Source organism: Pezoporus occidentalis, unplaced genomic scaffold, assembly GCF_034315485.1.
Source record: "Pezoporus occidentalis ecotype Australia unplaced genomic scaffold, CSIRO_AGI_Poc_V1 ctg274, whole genome shotgun sequence".
Taxonomy (NCBI): Eukaryota; Metazoa; Chordata; class Aves; order Psittaciformes; family Psittacidae; genus Pezoporus; species Pezoporus occidentalis.
The window spans coordinates 726,773-752,054 of NW_026914653.1; the positions used below are offsets into that span (position 1 = coordinate 726,773).

At 45.8% G+C, this 25,282-nt stretch overlaps 1 protein-coding gene across 1 annotated transcript in view; it reads right to left on the reverse strand.

Moving 5' to 3' along the window:
- Positions 1-1,199: 1,199 nt before the first annotated feature.
- IPO9 (importin 9) overlaps positions 1,200-25,282 on the reverse strand; it is a 29,248-nt gene continuing 5,165 nt past the window's right edge. Inside the window, exons 2-24 of the mRNA XM_062624937.1 lie at positions 23,857-23,918; positions 23,169-23,255; positions 22,019-22,220; positions 21,500-21,588; positions 21,131-21,217; positions 19,556-19,675; positions 18,102-18,202; positions 15,861-15,919; positions 15,189-15,340; positions 14,583-14,681; positions 14,340-14,446; positions 13,329-13,468; positions 11,961-12,120; positions 10,933-11,159; positions 10,574-10,722; positions 9,534-9,662; positions 7,929-8,204; positions 7,090-7,256; positions 5,372-5,505; positions 4,665-4,784; positions 4,090-4,191; positions 3,232-3,308; positions 1,200-2,659 (exon numbers count right to left, since the gene is read on the reverse strand). Coding sequence (XP_062480921.1) covers positions 2,549-2,659; positions 3,232-3,308; positions 4,090-4,191; positions 4,665-4,784; positions 5,372-5,505; positions 7,090-7,256; positions 7,929-8,204; positions 9,534-9,662; positions 10,574-10,722; positions 10,933-11,159; positions 11,961-12,120; positions 13,329-13,468; positions 14,340-14,446; positions 14,583-14,681; positions 15,189-15,340; positions 15,861-15,919; positions 18,102-18,202; positions 19,556-19,675; positions 21,131-21,217; positions 21,500-21,588; positions 22,019-22,220; positions 23,169-23,255; positions 23,857-23,918 — 2,957 coding nt within the window. The 3' untranslated portion in view covers positions 1,200-2,548. The remainder of the gene's footprint in view (positions 2,660-3,231; positions 3,309-4,089; positions 4,192-4,664; positions 4,785-5,371; positions 5,506-7,089; positions 7,257-7,928; positions 8,205-9,533; positions 9,663-10,573; positions 10,723-10,932; positions 11,160-11,960; positions 12,121-13,328; positions 13,469-14,339; positions 14,447-14,582; positions 14,682-15,188; positions 15,341-15,860; positions 15,920-18,101; positions 18,203-19,555; positions 19,676-21,130; positions 21,218-21,499; positions 21,589-22,018; positions 22,221-23,168; positions 23,256-23,856; positions 23,919-25,282) is intronic.

Genomic DNA, 25,282 nt, shown 5'->3' on the forward strand with positions numbered 1-25,282 from the left:
GGCAAAGCAGTTACATCAATGAGCACAAGCTGCACATGAGCTGGTGCTGCAGGAGGACAAGCGTGAGTCTCCAAAACACAGAATCCCAGACAGGTTTGGGTTGGAAGGGACCTTAAAACTCCTCCAGCTCCAAACCCCTGCCATGGCAGGGACACCTTCCACTAGGGCAGGATGCTCAAAGCCCCTTCCAACCTTACCTCCCAACCTTTCCCTTTTCACCACAGCTACACTCCTGCAAACACCATCGATGCCAGCAGATCAAAGCCGTTTCTACCCAACACACTGACAAGCTCCCACAGGAACTCTACAAGGCACTGGCCCATCTACTGTTTTGGACCTTGCAATGGCAAAGAAATCCCTGGATTTCTCCATTCACGATGAGGGACATTGTCAGCAGTACGAGGTGAGTCTCGTTTTCCATTGTCATGTTTAAACCCACCATCTGACTCCACCAAAGCACCACCAAGGCACACAGCAGTTGCCCCCACCAGAAGCACATGGACCCCATCAGCCCATCTACTCCAGCCTTGACTCCCCAGACCTGAACTGACACCGAGGTGCTTCCACATGCTTGGCATTCACTTACCTCCAAGAATGGATGACTGGGTTTGAGCCTTGCTGCAAACACATGGGGCAAAACCCCATGGTCCTGCCTCTTCCCAGGGCTGGGACTGGTCCCTCCCTGCAGAGCTATCCGGATACACCACCTCCTCCTAGTTGGGTTTGCCCACTGTGTAGTTTTCAGTGAAAGCAGAGCCACAAATGCCTCCCACATAATTCCTAATGGACTTTACAAAAGATGTGTAAGAAGGTCTAGGCAGAAGGGGGAACCCCAGTGTTCCTTCCCCCTGAAAGGAGGTCATGGTTCACGTTTAATGGTATCAGACACCAGAGAACCCATAGGGAAGAAAGAGATCACGACACAACTGCATTAATCAGAGCTTATACCTTAGGAGACACACACAGGGACACACACACACAAATCAGGCTTCAGATCCTGCCTCCCATGGTGCTGTTCACACAAACCCACGGAGAACCCAAGGATGGTTCAGATGAGGCTGCAGTGAAGGGTGAGGGATACCCCCCCCCCCCAAGTCTGCCCCTTCTCAGGTCAGGGTGGGAGCAGGGAGCAAGCTCTGCCTTGGTATTCCGGAGTGTTTTTCCACCTTCCCCCCCCACACTAAACAAATTGTGCCATCTTTGTCTGTTAAAAAGTTAATTTATTATCCCTTCCTGGTAAAAAAGTGAAAAGCTAGACTGTGTTAGGTACAGAATGACTCCAGCTCTTTGGAGCTTTGTAGATACAACTGTGAAGCATATTATTCCACAAAGGAACAGCAAGTACCTTCCTTAAGAAAGGAAACTCTATAATGGGTCAGCCTTTTCTTTTAAGCAGAAGATGCAGCCATTACAGGACTCCCTTTCTGTCCAGGTGCCTCCTGTGACATCCCCCAACAACCTCTGGGCTGCACATGCACAAAGTTTCCTAAGGAGAAATGTGTCTCAGGAAGCAACTTCAGCAAAGAAGTGCAAATGCCTTTGAAATCTGTCTCGTAAGAAGGATACCAATGTGCATTTTAATAGTTTTATTTTCATTTTCCCCAAGGGGATCCAAAGGCAGAGAGGTGTTGTGAGATACATCACGCTGTTCTTAGGGATAAATCAATCTGCAAATGGTATTTACCACTCTATAAAAACACACACAGGAGTGTGAAGGAAGCAAAGTAGTTCAGAGTGGCTGCCATGGAGCAAGTAGGTTAAATACAATTAGGTTTTATTCCCCTGAAAATCATGGCTCCTTGTGTTCCATAAAACCAAAGTCTTTAGTAGCCACATGCCACAGGAAGAGAGATGCCAGTGGTAGCTTCCTCTGAGCATGTGCACACAAAGCATCAGCAAAGAGCTGCTCCCATGGGACTGGACAGAGACGTGAGTGACAAAGCCCCATCCACAACAGGAAAGAAGATATGCATTTGGGTTTATTGTCTCGGCCTCCCATCCAAACGCCTGTAAACAGGTTCCACACCATTCAGGCATCTCTGATTAAAGAGTCTATAGGTCTATAAAAAGAAGTCACACTGTGAGATCGAGATATTTACCCTGTGGCATCTGAGCACGAAGGGGAACAACCTCCTGACTTCTCAAGGTACATCCAAGCAACCTGTTAAGTGACCCAGTTCCTTTCTCTGTCCAGCTGTGCTGGGGGGGGGCTCAGTTGTGTGCCTCTTCACAGGCAGAGACAGTTTGCTTTTAAAAATATTAAGGACACATTTTTGTATCTTGAAGAACTTCCTGGAAAGTTACTGTGGAAAATGAAAGTGCTCCCATGGTGAGACCAATGTGCAAAGCTCTACAGACTTCTGTCCTTGCTGCTTGCTTAGCATTCCTTCCCTTACCAGATTCACGTCAAGATGAGGCTCAATACATCACAACAAGGCCGGCATCCACCTGCAACAAGCAGGCAGACACTGGAAAATGTTTTATGTTCAATCATAAAACGTGGAATAAGCCTTGTTCAGATACGATCCGTGTGGTCTCTCGCGTGGGTTTATATCCCAATGGCCTGTAGCACTCGCTTTTCATTCTCATTGAGATGGTCTGAAAACATTGCATAGCAAGGCTGCTGTGCAAACTGGCAGAGGAAATCAGTGAGATAGGCCTGAAAGGAAGATGCAAAGAGCCAGTTAGCATCACGTCACTTTGGGAATTCTGTTTCTTACACACATTACAGGACAAACCTCAACATGCACTAACCGAGACAAAGGGATTGCAGGGAACAGGTCAGTGGTGCTAAAAGGACAAGCAGTAGCAAAGGGAAAGGCTAAAAGCAGCTGCCAGATAAAAAGCAGGAGCAAAGATTCAGACAGGGACTAACTGGAAGGGAACAGCTCCAATACAGTAAGAAATTCTATCATACTCAGTCTCCAATCTATTTCTGACTTCAGCAAACAGCTGTGAAGCTCATGGGTAGAAGAGTCTCATCTCCCTCTGTTCAAAACCTTTTGTTCAGTCCCATTTCCAAGTTATACATATTGATCCAGTAAGAAAAAATAGCTCCAGGCATTCTTGGGATACTCAGCACTTTCCAAAGTGATTTCAGTGCACTGAGTACCTTTGGGATAACAATCAATAATAGCTGCTGTTTCCAGTGGTGTACAGTTTTGTTCAAGTACAACAGAGAAAAAAATCAGGTTTCTAAGGAATAATAAACCCCTTATCTTAGAGCATCACCTGGAGATCTATTTGGTAAAGAGGGTCCTTTAATGCATCTGGATCATCCTCTTCATCATCTTCATAGTAATCCTCATCTGTCAGAGGCAAATCAGCAGGTTTTAACATCAAACAGAGCAAGACATCTTAGGAAGTATTCCCTGAGACTATTGTTGAAATCCAAGGGTCCAAAAATAAATAGTTCTAGTGCTGCTGGGTAAAACAAATAATATCCTATCTAGAACATTCACTCCTTAAAATGACATGATCAGGAAACACCAAATCCCAGAATGAGATGGGTCATGGTGGGAGTCTCAAAGACACACACAGGACACTGGACAGGCAGGTTTGTTAGTTACGTGCACTATTATCTTATGCCTTAATCTTATGTCAGGGTGACACATTTCCAATCCTGTGCTAATATGAGAGGTCTCCCTTACTGTATTCGCCTGTAAGGTTCTCCCTTTAGGACTATATGCAAACTGGAGGGCAGAGGAAAGGAGACGATACACCTGCTCCATCTTTATGCAGCAATTATTTCTCCTGGTTACTCCACCAGCAAGCTCATCCACTTCTACAACACTGTCATTCCAAGGTCACATCTACATCTTTGAGCACCAGTGTTCTCCTTAGAAGTACCTGCATGAACCTCACAGCAACATGCAGCTTGCTCAGCATGTGAACTCTCAGTTAGTTAATCATTGTGTTATTCAAAGACACATCCCTCTTACAGACAAGGCCCCTACTCAAAGCCCTGCTGTGGCATTTCCTTCCCCTTGCCTGCACCCTCTGTTGAACTGCTCTCAAGGAAAGAAAACTGATTAGGATGTCATCTACTCCTTGTTTGCTTTGAGTAAGCACTTTAAAGCTGTTACTTACCATACTTGTTTGTGGAAAGAATATCTGATAAGAACTGTCCTGATAAGCCTTCATCTTCATCCTCATCCTCTTCCTGATCCTCCCACATGTCATTTGAATCATCTGTTTAGGAAAAAAACAGTTCTAGAACTAATCCAAACGCAAGAGCTCCAGCCTGTTGATCACTGCAGGGACCGTGGTTGTCAGGCAAACACCTCTGCTTGTGGAGGTGGGTGAGGGGAAGCACCTACAGCCTTTCTATCCCTTTGGAACGAGTGACTAGAGAACTGGAGAGGAGCAAAAAGCAGCAGCAAGAACGGATGAGTGAAGCAGGGAGGAAGAAAGACAAAGCAGATACACCAAGAAAGGAGTGTTACTGGCACATGCTCAGCTCCCATCTTCCAAACTAGCCCCAGATGATTTTCAGATGTGAGAATACCCAACACTGACTGACCTTATACTCTGGATCACTATTTAATTTGTAATTACAGGTCTACTATTTACTATTGGGAGCTTCTTATTACTGTGAACGCTTCTGAAGAGATTACAATGTAGATTTAAGCCATGCAAAGAGAGAAGCAAACCCGGTATTTTACCTTGGCTCCAATCTGCAGGTGTCTGCCTGGATGCATTTGCTTCCATTGCATTCGAGAGCTCATTTATTATCAATTTCAGGATTTTTACTAACAGAGGAATGTTTGTCCAGCGCTCAGGATCTGCAAGAGAATAAACAGATATAGTCACACTGCTTTTAATAGGAGGTTGTTAAAACCAGGCCTGGCTTTGTCGGGGTGGGGGGGTTTTGGGTGGTTGTTCTGGGGTTTTTTCATTCACTTTGATTTCTGTTTGAAGCCCAGACCTGCCCAGGGCTCCCTCTGGTTTAATATTTCAATCTCTAAAGAGCAATCTCCAAAGATTTGGGGTTCAGCCAATTCAAAATAAGACAAATGTGTTTTCTAACCACACGTTCCACTCAGAGAAGCTACCGGGCATCATGAAATTATCAATTCTATCTCATTACATGGAACAGGATGATGCAAAATAGCAGTGAATAACGCCCTATCCCATAATCATCTCATCCATTTGTATTCAATTAGAGACATCAGGAGTCTTCCAAATCAGTCTTTGGCAGAATTAAGGCAAATTATGGAGATGTTAAATACACGTTGTACAGATTAGCTCTAAATATCAACGCGCACCTTCTGTAGGAAATACCTCCCCAGCTTCCTGAGACCTGCAAGGTCTATTTTAAAGCCTTTTATACCATCTAACAGGAAAAAAATACAGCCAAATGATTACTTACTTTTGGCTGACTTTGACCGTGTCCGTATTCCCTCATCCATGTTAAAGATTTCTTCTCCCTTTACCCTAATGTCCTGAAGCCGCTTGTCATCTGTATTGATGCCATACTGGAGGAGTTTACACAATGCCACAGAGCTGGGGAGCAGGGAATAGGAGAATTAAGGATCAGAATTGCCCTGAACAGTCTGGCTTTCACAGTGAACACATCCCCAGAGCAGGCCTTCAGATGCCCTGTGTTCTATACTTTTTGCCAAGAACAAGAGTTAAGGAACCAGCCCTATTTCTCCTGCTTTATATCTGAAACTGGGCTCATCTCCTGACCTGCACAGCAAGCCAAAGACTGACAAAGCTTTGGATTTATCACCATTAAGGAGTGCATACATACATTAAAGGTTTTTCCAGTTCAGAAGGGCCATGAGGTTAAACACACTCCTGAAGCACCACGCGCAGCTGAAGATGAAACTAAGAGGAAAGCACTGGCAAGAAAGTAGGGATGCAGTTGACCTGCAGCCATGAACATCTCATCTACTTTTCTCCAGTCTCAAGCTCTTTCTCACTTCTGGGCCTTCACAGCTCTGCTACACTCAGACCTTCTAATGTGCTCCTCAAGGAGTGCCTTCATGTGTTCTTTTCACTCTGCTGCTCAGGTTTCTACTCCACACATTCAAACCTTCTCCAGCTCCAGGCTGTTTTCCAGCCATACTGAGGATGACTTTGACTGAAGTGTGGGGCCCTGCCAAGCCATCTGGATGCAAACAACTCCAACCTGGGACAATACAGAGGGAGCACTGAACAAAGTTGAACCTTGTTCTTCCTGGCAGTGTCAGCCTTGGCTTTTCCCTGTGGCCATAAGCAGTCTCAGGGGATCCTGCAGACAACCCCACTCTGGCACAGGGGGGATAAATCACTGCTCTTAAGGACAAAACAGACTGAGTGTGACTAGCACTAGATCCCCACATCAGACAGCCTCTTGTTCTGCATGATCACTCACAAATGCTATTTTACACATGCTTTTTCTTGTTATTTCACAGGCTATCTGACTGCCTTATAACAACACCACACCAATGCATACTATGAAGTGAGTTATTAGCTGGTGAGACCCCTAAGAGTGGTCTGTTGGGATTCACATTGCCAGAAAAATCAAAGACAGCAGCTGCAGCACAATTTAAACTACTACAGAGCATTTCATGCTTTGGAATACAGCACTCTGCCTCCATCAGAACACAAATGTGCTCCTACAGCAGAAAGGAGAGAAAACGGTTTCTGGTGATTTTTTTATTGACTTTTAAGAGATCATTAAATCAACAAGAAATCACCAAATTCTCCTAGGAAACTCTCTACAATGGCCCGAAACTCTACACTACTCTACAGAGGCAATTTCCTGTCTGGAAGCTCTTCTCATCCCATTCACCGAAGCTCAATCTCAGAAGCACTCCTGTGCCTGCAAGTGACACTGCTTCCCCCTTGGGTCTGCCTGTTCCAGCACGGAAACACCAGGCAGCAAGAGGAGCAATTGGAGGAGGATCAGAGATTGCTGCAGTTATCACAGCTCCCCTGAGCTGAGCTAACCCAACACTGACACACACAAACCTAAGTGTGATCCAGCTCCTCTTCCCCTCACACCCACTGCATTCAGCTGCAACAGGATGGTCAGTCATTAACATCAGCAGGATGATCTGTGCATTAATTTGTTAATGCACAGATTATCAAACATCCTACCTGACTTTGCCTTCATACTGCCCATAGAATAAGTGCTGCCGGCTCATCCATTCGGCCATGACAAACTCCAAGGCAGGCTTGCCGGTTGGGCCGGGGAGACTACAGAGGAACTCCAGGAGTGGTTCCAGTTGTGAGTGAACCAAGTGAGCAAACACCATAATCAAGGACTACAGCAGGAGGAAGGAAGCAGTAGATGTGCATTATTTAACAGCTGAAAATGTTGTGCCAAGTATTTGAGTAACTGAGTTTCCTGCAGGATGGAGGCTGTGCTTACCAACCCCAAGAGGAACAGGAAATACAACCATCTGCAAGACACTGCTACAAAAGCAGGCAATAACCTACTGCAGTCAACAGCAGTATTTCATCACCCCCAAAGCCCCCAGTCTCAACTCCCAGGCATTTATCCTTCAAATACAGCACAAAACGACTTGAAAACATGTGCTGCCTTTGCCACAGCATCCGTACTTAGGCAACTCCTGTCTTCTCTGAAGGGTCACTGCTTGCAAGCACGTGGTCATGAGGGAATATTTAAGGTGTAGTAAAAGCTTACCCACAAGAACCTGTCTTACCCTGTAATCTGGACAACTGTTATGAGTAGAACAGGCATCTTCCTGACTACTTCAAGAAGATATGGAGACCCTCCAATTGCACTAACCATAAACAATCACGTACACAGCTAGAAAAAGTGATGCCAATTTCTTTTGCTGGTATTTCTTCTTCCTCTCCTGGGTACCCCACCCTGCTCTCCTGCACCACACTGAACATCTCACCTGCATCACACTGAGCGTCTCACCTGCATCACACTGAGCATCTCACCTGCATCACACTGAGCATCTCACCTGCATCACACTGAGCGTCTCTGCCTGCTGCATCTTGCTCAGGATAGCTCTCAGGATCTGGTCCAGATTCTCTCCCAGCTCACTTCCTGCTTTTGAAATTAAAGTGGAGACCAATCTGCCCACGAAGGCAGCAGTGAATTCTGAGGTCCTTGGATCTAGAAGCTGGCTCACCACCTGCATCACATACCACAGTCCATTGTGGCCTTGCTCATCATGCCATTGGGCAATTTGCTCCAGCGCCACCGAGACGTATGCGCGCAGACACTCGCCACCATTCTGGACAAGAGAAGTACCGTGTTAGAACTTTTCTTTGTAGGCAAGGGAGTGGGGAGGCATGGGAAGACATCCCCTTTTATCACCTCAAACAGACCCTGAACCGAGATGAACACAGTTGAGGGTTTCAGATGGTCTTACAGATGGTGGCATCCGTAAGAGACCAGAGCTCTCTAATGCGCGGTACAATGAGTGCCTGTAAGTAGAAGTAACTTCTACAGAATTCAGTTGCTTATCAAGTACAAAACTCTTCACTGCTGAGGCAGTTCTCAAAGAGATCACCTGGGAAATACAAAGCCCACCTGAAGCAGCTGCAGTTTGGTGCCAGTCTTGCTACCCAGAGAAATTCCAAGAGATTCTAACCAGTGAATGATGGAGACAGCACCCATCGTGTTTTGTAGCACTGGTTGGGTAGCATGAACATTACACAACCCAGCAGCCAAGCTGCAATCCTTCTGAATTCTTCTTACAACAAAGACCCAGAGGAACAACCAGCACGCTGCTTTCCAAGCTCTTCTTGCTGGTCTCCAAACTACTCTTACTGGAATCTTGCTTAGGGAAAGCCATTTTCCTATGGGCTGTATTCACATTGCAAAGGGTAGCTGGTGCTATAGAACTCCTTAAGCAAGGAATGAAACCAGCTTTACTATTCATATGCCAGCTGGTAGCTGAAATGAAAAGGCACCCTGCACTTGTAGCCTCTGAATCTTTTTCTTTCTTGTTTAAATACTCTAAAGACATTACCAGGTAAGAGCAGAGCTGCCCAGCAAGTAGCTCAGGCACTACTGCTGATGGGGATGAGTCCTTGCTCTCCCTCCAGCCCATACCTGGCTCAGTTTAAAAGAAATCTCCCCTCCCCTTCCCACGTAAATAAGTACAGGAGAAAACTGCCAGAAGGAGAAGGTCCGGGAGGTCTTCAACACAGAAGGTCTTTTGCTTTCCTGTGCCTGAGTGTGCTCCTGAACACAACTTCTGCCATTCCTAGGTGTGATGAAAGTTACTGGGGGGGAGGGGGAAGAAAAGCTACAAGGTTTGGTTTTTTTTTCATGTCAGTTTTGGGCTTTGTTTTGTTTTTTAATGTGCTCCCTAAAACAGAAAAAAAAGATCAAGGCTGCTGCTTCGCAAACTCCCAAATTAAGGAATGATCACTAGATATCATTGCAGGCCCCTGAACAGCAGTACTCCGATGATAAACTGGAGAAAGCAGAGAGACTGAGAAGGTGCTGATACAGCTATCGGCAAGCAAAGCCTGGCCTCCCTTAAGACCTATGTCTTGGTTACCTCTCTTGCACTTGCATAGCCCTGCAATCCTTCCCACCCACCCCGTGTTACCTGCATTGTAGCATTGTCATCAGTGTTCAAGCTGCACTGAGCCACTGCAGGGAATGCTTGGCAGATCAGGAGCTGGGACAGAGGAGGCTTTGTATTCCTTACAACCGTGGTCAGTATATCAATAGAGGTCTGGAAGGAAAACAGGAACAAAAGCACTGTTACTGCAGCAGCCATAGCGTGCTAAGTCAGCAGCACTGCTGTAAGCATCAAAGGCATGAACTGCAGGGATGTGAACCAGTACCACATCCTGATTGTACAGTCCAGAATGTATTTAAGATCAGGGAACCCTGGAGTTGTGCATCCCAGCATAAGGGTGTCTGACACCACATGCAGGGCATGCTCTGAAAGCTCCCAACATAGTGCAAACATCAAAAGCAGTGTAAAAAAAGCCATGGCAAACACATTCACAGCAGGCTGATGAATGTGAATCAGTCCAGCAGAGAACTGTGCCAGCTGACTCATTCCGCTTCATTTGTATCGATTTAAATTGATTTTAATTACCCATAAGCAATTGTTACAGTCATATCAATCAGTAAGCAGATTATAAGCATATTATAAAGATGTTTATGGGTTGAATTCTGTACAGTGCTTCCACACAGTCATTGCTTACTCATTTACAAGGGGACTTTTTATAGGAACTACAAACCTGCGGAATTTTATCTTCAGCAATTTACAGGTATCTGAGGCATAAATCAGAAAAAGCCTTAGAACAAAGCACAAGGAACAGTCGTGTGGCCTGCTGGAGAACATTCCACCAGAGAGAGGAGACTTAATGGTGAAAGGTGGCTATGTCAAAGCAATGTGACTCGGGAAGAAGATATGGGCTGGAAGAAGGCCAGAGGAGCAGTTTAAAGTTAGGGTTTGGAAGCATCTCCCCCCACCTGCAGTATGCCTTCTCTCCACAAAGTAGCTTCAACCAATGACCGAAGTTCCAAAGCAGTTCAAAAACAACCTTTCTGCTCTTTGCAGCCCAGCCATCCTACACATTAAAGAACAGGGAATCATCTCCAGCTAAGACCATGTACTACTGTAGCACTTACTGCACAAAGCCCTGCTGGGATCTTGTCAGCAGGGGCCTGCATGATGCTGACAAGAGTTGGTATTAGCCTCATCTGCATTGGACCCTGGCAGGCTTCTATCTGAGCTAGCTCCTTAAAGATATCTTGGGCAAGAGAAGCAACAACTGGATCTGGAGAGAGAAAGCACCATTTACTAAAACATGCTAACAAACACATCTCAAGTTTTGCTACCTCTATTTCTAACAGGCAAAGCAGCAAGTTTCCCTTCTAGCTTTACCATAATCAACCAACATTCACTCAATTATTGTGGATTAAATTTCCAGCACCAGGATTCAGTAGCAAAACCAACTGGACTTTGAGAGCGTAACTTGGACACATACCATTACTGTACTTCAAAAATATTGCAATGGTGAAAGGGCAGATTTTGTTCTCCACACTTGCTGTAAATGCTGGGTCTACAGTGCAGACAATGCACAGTGTCTCCATGACCAGGTTCAGGACCTCCGAGCTGAACTGAGTAGCCAAGTGGATCAGTCCATCAAGAATGCTAGGAAGGAAGGGCTGCAACACATGGGTGCTCTCAGAGATCTTCAGCTGGTCACAGTAGCTAGACAAGAAATTTGTGATACAAAAATATACACATAACATATTAAAGTGATTTATACATTAAACTCTAGGTGATGTATAAGGGATTAGCTCACCCCACCCATTCTTCTTCCTTAAGTTCACTCCTACAGGACTTTTCTGCTTCAGTCTACTATTCCTTGATCTCTCAACACCTCAGCTATCTTTCCTCCTCATTCCACCCCAATGAATGACAGAAGCAGAGTTGAAACAAGTGATGTTAAAAGCTTCCACTGCCTTCTAGTAAGTTCTCTCTTAAGAGCTGCCATCAATGGAGAAAATAAACCTTGAGGAAAGAAGATGTCTGAGACAGACACTTACTGCTTACAGGGTGTTTAATCACCATGTCTTGTAAGTGAGCTAAGGAATGATAAAAAACAACTTCAGGAATAAGTAAGTTGTAAGTCTCTCCCTCTACTTTTTCATTAACATTTCAGTGCCAATGGAAGACAAAGTGGTTTGGGGACAGAGGAGAGAATGGGGAGGAGCAGTGGTCTGCAAGGGCTTTTTGTGGTTGGCTGTTTTCTGAACTGATGTTCATTTTTCACTGCAGAATCAATACAGCAGAGCCTCCCTTTTCCTTCTTGCAACTTATTCACAAAACCCCCCAAACTTCCCTTATTGCTGAGATGTGCTCCACAAACCCATCGACATCTATTTCATTTAAAGCAAATACTTCCACAGCCTATACAGAAACGTTATTAACATTTCAACCTGCCAGTTTTGTAAGTGTAGTTTACACCACCAACCCCTGGGGCTTTGGAATACCTTGGGCTTTACTTACCCCCAGATAGCTCTGACTGCAGAGATCCGGACAGAAGGAGGCTGAGTTTCATGGAGACCACTGACAGTAGCTTGTAGGAACTGCTGGATGAGCTCTGGAGACATGGCCACTGTAAAACGGCTGGCAGCCCACAGAGCACGGCCCAGGAGGAAAGGAGACACTGAAGCAAAACACAAACCCCAGGGGTTTTAGAACTAAGTTTTATGAGTTTCAAGTGACAGCTGCTTCCATCCATTATCTGCAATCCTGTCAGCCCAGCAGGAAAATGCTAAGCTGTGACACACAAGACAAGCCAGCAGGCACACAAGTCATTTCTGTTCATAGGCAGAAGCCAGTTTATTTTCCCAGTTATTTCAAGGAACTTCTCACTTACTTTAAAACAACCTTTTCCCCTCATCTAGTTCCACTGAATCTGCTCATCAATACTGCAGTACAGCTTTACTGACCTCCAGAACACCAGTAAAGGAAGAGAAAGAAGGCTTTTTCAGCAGTTCCTATTCATTGAGCTCAATATTCTTTCCCCAACAGCAGCAAATAGGAGCACATACACAGGGACCTTTCAGAGATTGCTTTTCTAGTTTCCAGCCATCACCTTGCAATTACGGAACATAATGTTCAACAGCACCAGAGAAACAGTGAACACTCAGCAGCTACTCACCTCTTCATACTTATCAAGGTATGATTCATCTTTATCCCACTCAATCCTTCTGCCTTTTCAGGCCCAAAGTATCCTCATCTATTTAGGCTATTCTCAAACAGATGATGCTCTCTATTTCTCAGCATCTTTACTGCCATTATGTGTACTCTTGCAAGTATTAATTTTAACATGTGGCCATGAAGAACTCCATGCAAGATGTGCAGCAAGAGAAAAGCTTTGTTTTCTAAGCAAGCATTACAAAATGGAAGATTTCTTTGTTTTATTACCATTACTGAGCACTAAACGGATGTCCTTTGAGAACCATCTATATTCTGAACCCACGAGCTCTTTCTAGAGCACAACAGCTCATTTACAACCCAATACCCCATATGTAAATATATGTAAATGAAGCAGGTTTCACATGCCTTGCTCACTATGCATTTTGCACACTGTTTTCATTCAAAATTAACTCAAAAAAATAAAAAGAAAGAAAAAACCTTTCTTACAGATGAAATAAATGTTTCTTTGATGATAGTCCCACATTTAAGTGACTTACATCTGGTGGCATGGGTGCACTCACAAGTTAGGACTTACGCTCTTCCACATGCAGAGCTGCATTACGTGTATCACATGCATACAGCAACCTGGTTCATCAGACACTTTTGTCTGTAAGAGATTTCCAAGGTCTGGCACTCAGCATTTACTCTCAGTAACAGCAAGATCCAATATACCTGAAAGGTTGAGGTCTGCTAGAACAACATTTGTCAGGAAGCCGTGCATATCAAAATGTATTCGACCATTCTTCACGCTGTCTGTAATAATAGACTTCACAGAGCCCAGGGCCAGCATACAAGCTTCATGTATCTTCCACCTGCAAAAGAATTCAGATGCTTTTAGGTGTTTCCTCTATCATCACCTCAAGAAACAACTACAGATTTTGAAGTGGAACTGTGTTTTTTTTTGGTCTAAGCTATGATAATGATTTTCTTCATCCCAAAGCAGAAGAGAGATTCAGAGCAGCCCTGCGGAGAAGGACCTGAGGGTGTTGGTTGATGAGAAAATGAACATGAGCTGGCTTCACTGTGCGCTTGCAGAAAGCCAACTGTATCCTGGGCTGCATCAAAACAAGCGTGAGCAGCAGGTCATGGAGGTGATCCTGCCCCTCTACTCTGCTCTAGTGAGACCTCACTTGGAGCATTGTGTGCAGTTCTGGTGTCCTCAACACAAAAAGGACATGGAACTGTTGGAACAAGTCCAGAGGAGGCCACGAGGATGAGCAGGGACTGGAGCACCTCCTGTATGAAGACAGGCTGAGAAAGTTGGGGCTGTTAAACCTGGAGAAGAGAAGGCTGTGTGGAGACCTCAGAGCAGCTTCCAGTATCTGAAGGGGGCTATAGGGATGCTGAGGATGGACTCTTCATTAGGGACTGTAGTGACAGGACAAGGGGTGATGGGTTCAAACTGAAACAGGGGAAGTTTAGATTGGATCTAAGGAAGAAGTTCTTTACTGTGAGGGTGGTGAGGCACTGGAATGGGTTGCCCAGGGAAGTTGTGAATGCTCCATCCAAGGTGGTGTTAAAGGCCAGGCTGGACGGAGCCTTGGGTGACATGGTTTAGTGTGAGGTGCCCCTACCCCTGGCATTGGGGTTGAAACTAGATATCTTCAGGTCCTTTCCAACTCAAACCATTCTATGATTCTATGAAAGCAGAGAACTTAAAAATCATGACACCCATCTCCTTACCAGTGCTCAGCACCACTGTTTTTAGCCTGCTCAGCTTCTTGTAAATGCCTTGTAGCTGCTGCAGCCAAGGCAGATGCACTCTCATTCTGGAAATCAGCAGCCACAGCCTGCACAGAAGGAAATGATAGCACTTATCTGTATAGACTTTTAACAGTTGGCCTTTTCTCCAAATCCCCTTCCTGAAGCTAGGTGTGTTCTTTGTTATTATTTTGGTTCCATCTAAATGTGGAACACATTTCATACCAGCAACAGATCCTGTGCAGCGATCCTCACTGTATAGGAAAAAGTATCATCATCTTCATCCTCCACAAACTGCTGTGGATTTGCAGTCCAAACTTTGATCTAAACCAGAAAGGAGACAAAAAGGGTCAGGGAGGTGATGAAACACCAAGGTTAAAGAGAAGCTTTTCTGTTTCCAGTAACCTCAGGCTTGTAAAGTACTGCCAGAATTTTCCTCTGCCACAAGAAGTCATCATCTTCAAGTGATTTTTCTTATATTCTATCAGAGGAACCTTTGAAAAGGAGAGACTCTCTGTTTCTTCTTAGCTCATCTTGCTCTTAGCTCCTCATTTGAGACCAGAATTTGACAGAACTAATGACCGACCTGGAATCAGTGCTACACAGTTTTATTTATAGCTAAGGAATGAGAGAAGCAGGTGAACATTAACAGACTGCCTGGTTTTATGCACGTCTACCTAAACAAAAAGACAAAGGCCCTAACTCCTGGGCACAGCAAAGTGACTGAACTGCCTCTCAGAGCAGCTTACCCACACTGAAACTCTCCCCAGGACATGAGCTGCTTTAACCTTCTCATTTCACTTGCTTCCTACACAAGACAAACATGCTCACCTGCTCTTCCGTGATCTGCATGTAGAGGAGGATGTAATATATCAGCTCTGGCAAAGCCTTCTTCACTGTGCTCTTAAATTTATTGTTTTCCAGCAAGGCATGGACAAATTCAAATATGCTGAACACCAGATTTTCAAATCCCAAGACTTCACCTGCACAAAGAAGTGAGGAAAAAAGAACATGTCTGAGTGTGCCAACACAAAGGCAGAAGTGAAATAAACCCCATCACTGAATATGCTGATATACACAAAGACAGAAGTGGCTGCCAAATATAATGACAAACTACCAGCTAGTCTGATGTTTATTCTTACTCCTGGACTAGCAAGGACAGCAACAGCCCCCGGAGGATGCCTGACCTCATCCCACCTCACCACACCCCCTCATTAAAACTCAACCCTAAACCTGTTTGGGATTCTTTTGTCCCATTACTTTTACCTCAAAATTGTTACAAAACTCACTCCTTGAGTCATTACAAAACTTAAATTAGGCAGCTTCATTGAGCACAACCACAGGTAACTCGCAAGGAAGTGATGGTCATTGTTCTAACACCATAAATATACCCTTAAGCACAATCTCCTACAGTTTTTCAGTCACTATTTTGACAACAGGAAGGTTTAGGTAAGTCCATTAGTTCCAAAGACAAGGTAGAAGTGCAGTTTAACAAGTTTTTACCATCAGAATCCACAGGGTCCTCCACCTCTTCTGTGTAATTTACTTCGGTTCTCACATAAGTGGGCAGAGTTAAGGAAATAGAAATGTTTTTACAGAACTGCATCTATTTAGGAATTAACCTCTTCCCATCCTAAAATTCCTGATAAGCAGGGAAGTTTGTCTTAAAAAGAGAAGTAAACCTTTGACTTTCCACAGTCCTGTGTTTCAGACCAGCCTCAGGACATCCTGGCTTTGCGCATTACCCAAAGGCTATCTGATCACTCTTTGTGCTTGACTTCAACTTAATCTTTGATTAACTTAAACCAAGTCCACCGAGGTAACCAAAACTGCATCTACGTGACAGCTTTGCAAGAACCACTCAGACCCCTCTCTCCAGCAGCCAGTGAGAGCCAGTGCAACACCCCACTGCTGCCACCCCATGTGCCCGCATGCTACCTGATGTTGGCTCTGCTCCCTGCCAGGCCCCTCCACGAGCCTCCAACCCTGAGAAGTGGCAGAAAAACCAACCTGTGGGTACAGAGGAGGGAGGTTTCTTTGGGGATGGCAAATTGAAGGCCTGAGAAGTGCCAGAACACAAGGAGAGGAAGGACAAGACTGCTCTTTTGCAAACCAACCCCTATTTTGTCACTGCCAGCAGGGCTGCAGTGGGAGTCAGGACACCAAGAATTTAACCACCAGCTCTCTGTATTTTAACGGGGGTCTATAAAAACCCTAAAAAGCACCTGACCTTGAAATTGCACAGCTTCTACCTGCTCCAGCATTAAGGGTTCCTTTATGGTCTCCCTGCCCATTTTCACTCCACACAAACCTACATCTGCCATGCAGCAGGATTCTGAAACACAAGACTGTGCAAGCAGCTTTGATATAAAGAGGTCCAGATCTGTGCTCTCTAGAACAGTCATTCGCATTAAATTAGAGAGGAAAAGCTCAGTCAACCCTTCCACTGCTATCCCAGCAGTGTCAGATCCTGGTGTTTGTAGCAAAGAGTCAGGAAAAGCTCCAAGGCAGCTCAGAGTTCTGTAATTATTGTCCTCTTATCAAGGGCTGAAAAAAGCAACTTTTGCATTACCACCACAGTACGGTTTGAAGTGTCAGATCGCAAGGACTGGGAAAGCGCCCAACAGGACAGCTCTAACAGGCTGGATGTGAAGCAGTAACTTATAAAAATCAAAGAGCAAATCAAACTGAACATGAGCTGGCGTCAGTGTGTGCTTGCAGCCCAGAAAGCCAACTGCATCCTGGGCTGCATCAAAAGGAGTGGGATCAGCAGGTCATGGAGGTGATCCTGCCCCTCTGCTCTGCTCTCGTGAGACCTCACCTGGAGCATTGTGTGCAGTTCTGGTGTCCTCAACATAAAAAGGACATGGAGCTGTTGGAACAAGTCCAGAGGAGGCCATGAGGGTGCTCAGGGACTGGAGCACCTCCTGTATGAAGACAGGCTGAGAAAGTTGGGGCTGTTCAGCCTGGAGAAGAGAAGCTGTGTGGAGACCTCAGAGCAGCTTCCAGTGTCTGAAGGGGGCCTATAGGGATGCTGGGGAGGGACTCTTCATCAGGGACTGTAGTGATAGGACAAGGGGTAACGGGTTCAAACTGAAACAGGGGAAGTTTAGATTGGATCTAAGGAGGAAGTTCTTTACTGTGAGGGTGGTGAGGCACTGGAATGGGTTGCCCAGGGGAGCTGTGAATGCTCCATCCCTGGCGGTGTTCAAGGCCAGGTTGGACAGAACCTTGGGTGCCATGGTTTAGTGTGAGGTGTCCCTGGCCATGGCAGGGGGGTTGGAACTGGATGATCTTAAGGTACTTTCCAACCCAAGCTATTCTAATTCTAACTTCACCTTCAGCAGCAAGCGCCAGCAGCCACTGCTACTCCTGCAGCAGGGGACACTGGAGATTCATCGATTCATCTTTACCTGAAGTCCTTTCAACGGGATTAGAGACATTAAGAAGACAATTTCCACCAAGAGTACCAGGACCACTGCAGAGCTCACCTGCAGTTCCACAGCCAGTGTAACAGAGGCACTTGTATCATTCATCAGATGTGGTTTTTAAGCTAGAAGAAACGGAATGGAGCTTACTGAAGTAACAACTACCCAACACATCTACACCACAAATGCCTACATTCTGTCTGTCATGGCAGAGTACTCCACGTATCATGCTCTTCAGCTCTGTTCAGGTCATTACTGTGTATGAAACAGTTTGTCTTGTTCTGTTCTAGTTAAAACCATTCCCCACAAAGGATATAAGGCAGCACTTTCTGTGAGGGTATTCCAGACAATGGGCAGGATCTGCTGCATGGATGAAATCATGTGCTTCGGATAGTTTTTCACAAGTGCTGTCACGGCCTGGAACAAAAAGGAAGAGCGATCAGAAGCAGGACTGGGGAAAACCCTCAACAAACATTTAAGTCACAGGCTGCTGCTTCCTTAACAGTCAAGATAAAGCCAGTGTCTTCCTGCCACCAAGGTCTCCTGCTCTCCCTCCTGACCAGGCAGTCCCCTCTCTTGCACAAACAGACCCCTCACCTTATCTGCTCTTGTACAGAGAAGCCAAGGGATAACACAGGATGTACAACTCTGCAGTTGCAGCCTGTTCAAATCAAGGTAACACATTGGAAAGCATCCCTCTCATGCTGGTGTTCTGCCTATTCCTGTCCCAGGAATCCCAGTGCGCAGCCAATGGAGAGATAAAAGGAAACCCACAAGTGATGCTCTCTCGACAGAACTTGCCAGCATCCTGCCCCAAGCTCCCCTCCACGTGGTGCTGCACAGTGAGAAATCAGCTCCTGCTGTACCCAGGGTCTGATACCCGCACCCCTCACTGAGCAGGCACAGGATGCCACAACCAAGGTACCACAGCCTTTAGCAGGACCAAGAAAACAAGTTCCACAACACAGAACTCAGTAGGTGCTAATTTGAATAATACAATAGCATCCTCCCAGCAGTTATTTTCGTGCCTCCAGTGCAAAGCTGGTCATTATGAAGAACTTCTGATGCTTGTCTTCAATAACCCTTCCTTATCGTTTCCTTTCAGAGAGCTGGGCACTGTGATCCAGGTCTTGCTCACCCCAGCACACAGGCGAGTACATGAAAGACATGGATTTGATTCTGCAGCTCATGGTATTGAGTTCTTCTTTTCTTGCCCATGTTGGACCCTGCAACTCCAGTGCTTTCCCACCTGTTGAAGGGATCTCCATACTCTAACCTCCAATCTTCTTTCTCCGGAAAACAAGGAGAATACAAAGACTTCCCAACTCTCTTTTGCAAAGATCATTTAGCATTAAAGAGCAGGCAAGGTCTAGAAAAGCACCTGCACACACCAAGCTTCTAAAACTGCATTGCTGCAGAATTCCACATCATATTTAGAAATGACAGATACTTAACTTCTGAGCATGATGTCTGAACAACATGCATCCAAGATGTCTTAGATCCGCAAATGACAAGATAGATTGTTCTATGGATCGATTCCTGTGGGTCATTTTATGGACAAACCCCTATGGATCTCATCATAGGTATCTTCAGTACAGGCAGAACAATTTATTTCAATGTTGTATAGCACTGGGATCCAAAATATTTCAACTCTCCATAACACGAGCAGTACCAGCAGAGCTGACGCACACCCAAGTGTCCCTGCTTTCCAGCACAGCTGACAGGACGTTGGTATTCAATTCTTTATTTCATCTGCCATAAGTTACTTACCTTCAAGACTTCCATCTTAAACCCGCTGTCTGATGTAGGTCCATCAGGCATCTGCAGGGCCTGAACAAAGGCCTCTGTGAACTGCTGCACCACTGGAAAAATGAGGACTTTGGCCGCACCCTGGTGATAATCAATGCAAGCACAGGTGAATTCTGGACACAACTCCCCCCCCAGCTGACAATAAAGCACCACAAGCAACAGAAATCACGCTTTTCTGCTCCAAACCCAAAGAGGCAACTGCAGAACACTGCAAAGTCACTTGTTTCAGGCATCACTCTGGCTCTCTCCTGCTGGGAAGGAAGCTCCACTGAATCCCACCCTTCCAAACCACACAGCACAGCCTGCTGCAAAACACACCCCTACTTCAGGCTCTAACTAGAGATCCAGACAGTCCCGTCCGGAGAGCCTCACAGTGCACATCCTCCTGAAGAGACACTTTAATCTGATGAGATGAATCATGCCCTGCACCTACCACCCACCCCGACCCCCAGGCTATGAAAGAAGTGGGGTGACCGCACCACACATGAGCAATGACACTGAACCCTGAGGCTGGCATTTACCTCCCTCCTGAGCTACCTTCTCCCAAACCAAACAAGCTCTTTGTGAGTATCAGCACCGGGCCTGAAAATCACCACGATGATTCCTCCTAGGAAAAATGCAGCAAGTACTTTTCCAGATGTCAAAGCACTCTGGAAGCAGTGCTTGGCACAGCAAGTAAGTGGCCAAAAAGAGTTTTATGGAGACCATTGCTCCTAACTCCATAGCTAAGGAGCGCAGTTGTCTGCTTAAAGACTGCATGAGTAACCTTGTCAGTGCAGTACAGATAGGGTGTAATCATCACAACTTCCCAGAAGTATGCATGGAATTGCTCCATGTGCAAATAGGGCTGAAACAGCACATAGAGCCACTGGGCAACAAGCAGCCACCTTACTGAGTCACCCTTTCCTATCCTCACCACCCCAGAAGCTCGAAAGAACAATTTAATTCCTGGGGAGTGCTGGGAAACCCACTGGTCAAAGGCCATATAAAATGCAGATGGGCTCAGAGCCAGGCAGGAGACTTGCCCGTAAACTGCACAACTCCTCCTCTAAAATGTTCCTTTTGGTTTCCAGCATCCCTTTAGGAACAAAAGGGTAACGTGGATGGTAAAGAACTCATGGAGCTCCAGGAGCCTGTAACTAACACCTCAGTCAAGGGCCACAAAACTGCCCATCATAACCCACATGGCCAAGGCCATGAAGACACGTGGTTCACCTGGAGATGGAAGCTATGACAGGGATTTCCAACAAAGGGATTATACACTATCTCCTCCCCACACTGATTCCCCTTTGTCTGAGCTGCTACAAGCACGTCTGTTGATATGTCACAAGTAACAATTATGGAAACCAAGTCACAGGATCCAGGCATGCAGGTAAAGGAGGGAGGCAGCCACTTTACATGTGTTAAATTACACCCTCTTCACCACAACTACAGCTGACAGGCTACAGAGTTCTCCAACACTTCATTTTCATCTTAACAGCTCTCTGGAACCTCGCTCGGTCTGCATTCAGTGCATGTTGTAAGTTAAACTCTTGCCTTTTCCAGTTCCTCCATGTTACAGATCATATGGGCACACGTGGTAAAGATCTCCACTGCACGCGACCTCGTGCGAATACCGTACACCTAGGAAACAGTTGAAATAACACATCAGGAACACGAGATGCTTTCATTTCCTTTATTTTTATTTTAATTGTGTTTATTTTTTGCTTTGATTCTCTGATTTTCTCATCGCTCCCAACAGTTCTGTTGAAGCATTCGCTGCCATCAACTACCACATCATCAAGGTAACTCTTTAAGTCTAACTCACGCTACAGTACAGCTTAGCCATTACATCTGGAGCTTCTCTGCTCCAACCAACATCCCCATTAACGCCACTCAGTACCAGCTCCCTAGTGCAGATCATACCTCTGCCATTGTGAAGATTTTGTACATCTCTGGAAGAATAACAGGAGCAACAAGGGGCATCTGCGTGTCCGTCACTTCCCGTGTGAACTCTACACCGTGGAAAAAGAAGGAATGTTCTTGTAAGAAACAAATCTGTAGGCAACAGCATCAGCACCTTTGGGAGACGCTAAGCAATTTGGGAACATGCTGATCCATACTCAATTAGACCAGTGTCATCTGGCCTCCCCATGGCAACCCCTGAAGGCAAGCAGAGAAAGAGCACACTAAAAACTGCAGGTATCTGGAAAACAAGGTGTTGCAATCCAGTTTCCTTCTGAGCTATAACCTGCAGCACAGGACCTTGTTCCTTAGCTTTCGCGACCTGTACTGGGCGTGCAATTCAGCAGGGCCCAGCACACCCAGGAGAAGCAGCAAATTCCAGTATCTTCCATTTGGAGTGCAAAGTGAGAGGATGTTAGCACAGGAAAAGACTAAACCACTTCCTACATCAGCCTTGCCAAAGCTCTCACATACACATACCTGTAAGCACTCTCATGGCTCCATGCACTGCGTTCACGTCTCCACTAACCAGCATCTCCATCAAGAGACTGAAAAGCTCAGGCCAGGCCTCAGGCCAGTCCCAGTGGGCTATAGCTGAAACTGCATAAGCAACACTCGAGCGTACTTTGCTGATGGATTCTCTCAGCCCGTTGGGAAGGAGCTCCCTAATAGCAACTTTTGCCTGTGGAGAGGAACATTGTTCAACAAAGCAGATCCCCAGCCATAAAACAGTTCAATTAAAACCAAATATATCTATATGTGACTGTATCCTATATTGATTCAGCACTGGTTCCACAAAATGAACACTCAGGAGACAAAGAAACCTTGCACACTACAGCTCATAATTCTCCTCTGGGACAGTGCATGGTGTGTCTTAACGCAGCACTCCTCACACAGAGCACTTGGCCAAGCACACAGTAAACAGCTCACAGCTGCACTTCCACAGGATGTAGATATCTGCATGGAAGACATCCAGAGTTAGCAAGATAAATCCCAGCTCCGGTCAGGGACTGTTTGCTTACTTTGGAAGATTTCAGTAAATGAGATTGAGTTCCCCTTAGAAGGGGCAGGAAATACACAGCTGCTTCTTCTGGGGTGTAATTCACAAGATCTGCTTCAAGCAATGATCTCTGATGGGATGAATCATACCCTCGATGGGAAAGATGCTCCAGTCAACAGGGCCAGAATCTGACCGTTTCAGCTGTGACACACGCCTACCGAATAGACTTCTAATGAAACTCAGCAGACCTTTAACCTGATACTTGCCATGGGAAAACAGCCTTTAAGTCCCAAGCTGAAAACCACAAGATTTAGCAAATCTCTGAAAAAGGGCTGCCAGAAGCAGTATTTGTACAACTTACAAAGCACTTTTCTTCCAGTCTTGCTCTTAGAGCAGCAGCAACATTATGGCTGAACCTTCCCTACAGAAATCAGCCTAAGCTTCTCAAGTTTGGTGTTGTTTTAAGCAACTGAAAACAGATTTTCAAAGTGGAAAACGTCAGAAAACCTTCACTGAAGCCATTAATCCTCAAAAGACATGAGGGCATTGGGACTTCTGAGACCACCTACAGAATTAATATCCTTGATGGATAACGTGTCTCAAAGCAGACAACATGAAACCAAACCTTACCCTTTCTGTGGTCTCTGGAGGTCTGAACTTCTCTGACTGAGAACACCAGTGAGTTTCCACATACTGCTTCAAAATGACAGATGCCAGCTGGGGCAGGAGAGAGGGCAAGAATCAGTAACAGCCAAAGCAAGGTCACCCCTACCCCGTTCGCTCAGCCCCCATCCCTCTGTGCTGCTTTTACAGGGGCAATAGGGCTTGGCAAAATGAAAACTAACCTTTCTGACATGGAAAAAAGGTTGCATAATGCAAGATGAACGGATGTCCATCCACTGAGCAATGATGGCCTGTACAGCACGGACACACAGCAGGAGCTTTACTTCCTCACCTCCAAGAAGGCACAAGATATGGGCCCCATTGTAACTGAGGAAACACGGAACCTAAAGTTCCTTTTCCAGGAGGAAAACACCCGTAGAAAAAGCTGCCCCAAAGACAAGCCCCGCTTGTGCTTGCTGATGATGCCTCCCATCCACCTCATCAGCTGTGCCCAAGCACCAGGTTTAAGTCCACAAAGCCCTATTTTCAAACAAGGTAAGGGTGTAACACTTGATTCAGGGAAAGGAACAGCTCTAGAGGAATGTAAAAGGAAACGAAGGAGCAGTCACAGAGAGCTGCCTCCAACAGGACAGAGCGCTTTGAAAACAAAGGGAAGTTCCATCCCAATTCCTTCTGTGTTTCCAGGTATCCTCACCTGCCGGATGGCCAGAGCTCCCTGGGGATCCACAGTCAGCTCTGCTAAATGAACACCAAACTCTGCAAGGGAAGGAAAACAAGAAGTTGGTGTCAGAGCTTTTAGTCCCACACAGCAGAACTCATTGAGATTTCTGGAGAAAGGCACCATACCAATGGCATGACTCATACGTGGGACGGAGGAGACCATTCCAATGCTGAGCTACTCCAATGAATCCGGAGCATTCATTCCCCCCGTGTTCTCTGCACAAACTTCATTTATTTCCTCAGCATCTTATTTCTTTCTCTCATGGGCAAAAAAATAACTTCCGAGGCAGGTTAAGAACAAGCAAATTTACAACTTAACAACCCCCAAGAGGACAGAACGGAGCCTTATCAGTGACTCTGGTTTGAACAACCCAGGTTCATCCAGAGAGTGAGCTGAAAACATCATTTCAGCTGCCCCAAATGCCACCCTAAGACAGCTCAGAACACACCAAGCTCCCTGCTGAGCAGCCCCTGCCCAAGCCCACTGACACCAGGAACTGCCTCTACAATCATTCCAGCAAGAAACTGGTCCAGAAAATCAAGAGCTTCTTTCAGTTGCCAAGCAAGTTCTATGACAAAAGGCAAAACCAAAACGCATGTACCAATTCTGTTGATGACTGAACACAGGAAATAAAACCCAGGCAGAGCAGCAGCTCTGGTCTGGTCAAACCATCTGCCTCCATCAGTTGGCTTAGAATTCATTCAAATTGTTCCAGGTAGCTGAGAACTGTACTGAACCCTCTCCTTAATTTTGCTGGTCTGCTTAAGAACTACATTTGTGGGGTTTTACTTCTAGGAACTGTAGGGCAGAAGGTACACACTGAGCACAACCTGGCTTCCAAGGACAGCAGATGCTGCCCACAGCATCCCCAGCAAGAATGTACTGAAACGCCTGCTCAAAAGCAGTTGTGCACATCCGAGTGCTTCACCAAGGTTGGTTATCTGTGCTCCTCCTCACATCCACTTCACTTGTAAGAGGCTTTTCTGGGTTGGAAGATAATTGCCTCCCACTTTTCCCATGGTCACACAGAACATGCCCAGTTCCTTCAATCCTTCTTCATAGATCATGCATTTAACAGTAAGAGGAGAGTAAGAGAAACCCCTCTTATCCTGGCTGCAGGAGCAGGAAGCCTCTTTCTCAGCTCTACTTAACATAATACTCCTCTTAACTGCAGCAGTAACTATTCCTCCAGCTGTCTGCAATGTTCCAGGCTCAAGGCCTTGCATCTCAGCTGCATTTTTAAAGGGGACAAATGACCCAAGAAGCCACCATAAATGCAGCAAGCTCAGCACTGCAACTGACCTGCAATCTTCACATCTGTCTGGGTACCCACGTTTGATTCCTTCCATTCTCACACACGGTACTTCCCACCTCATGTACAATATTCTGTTGCAATGAT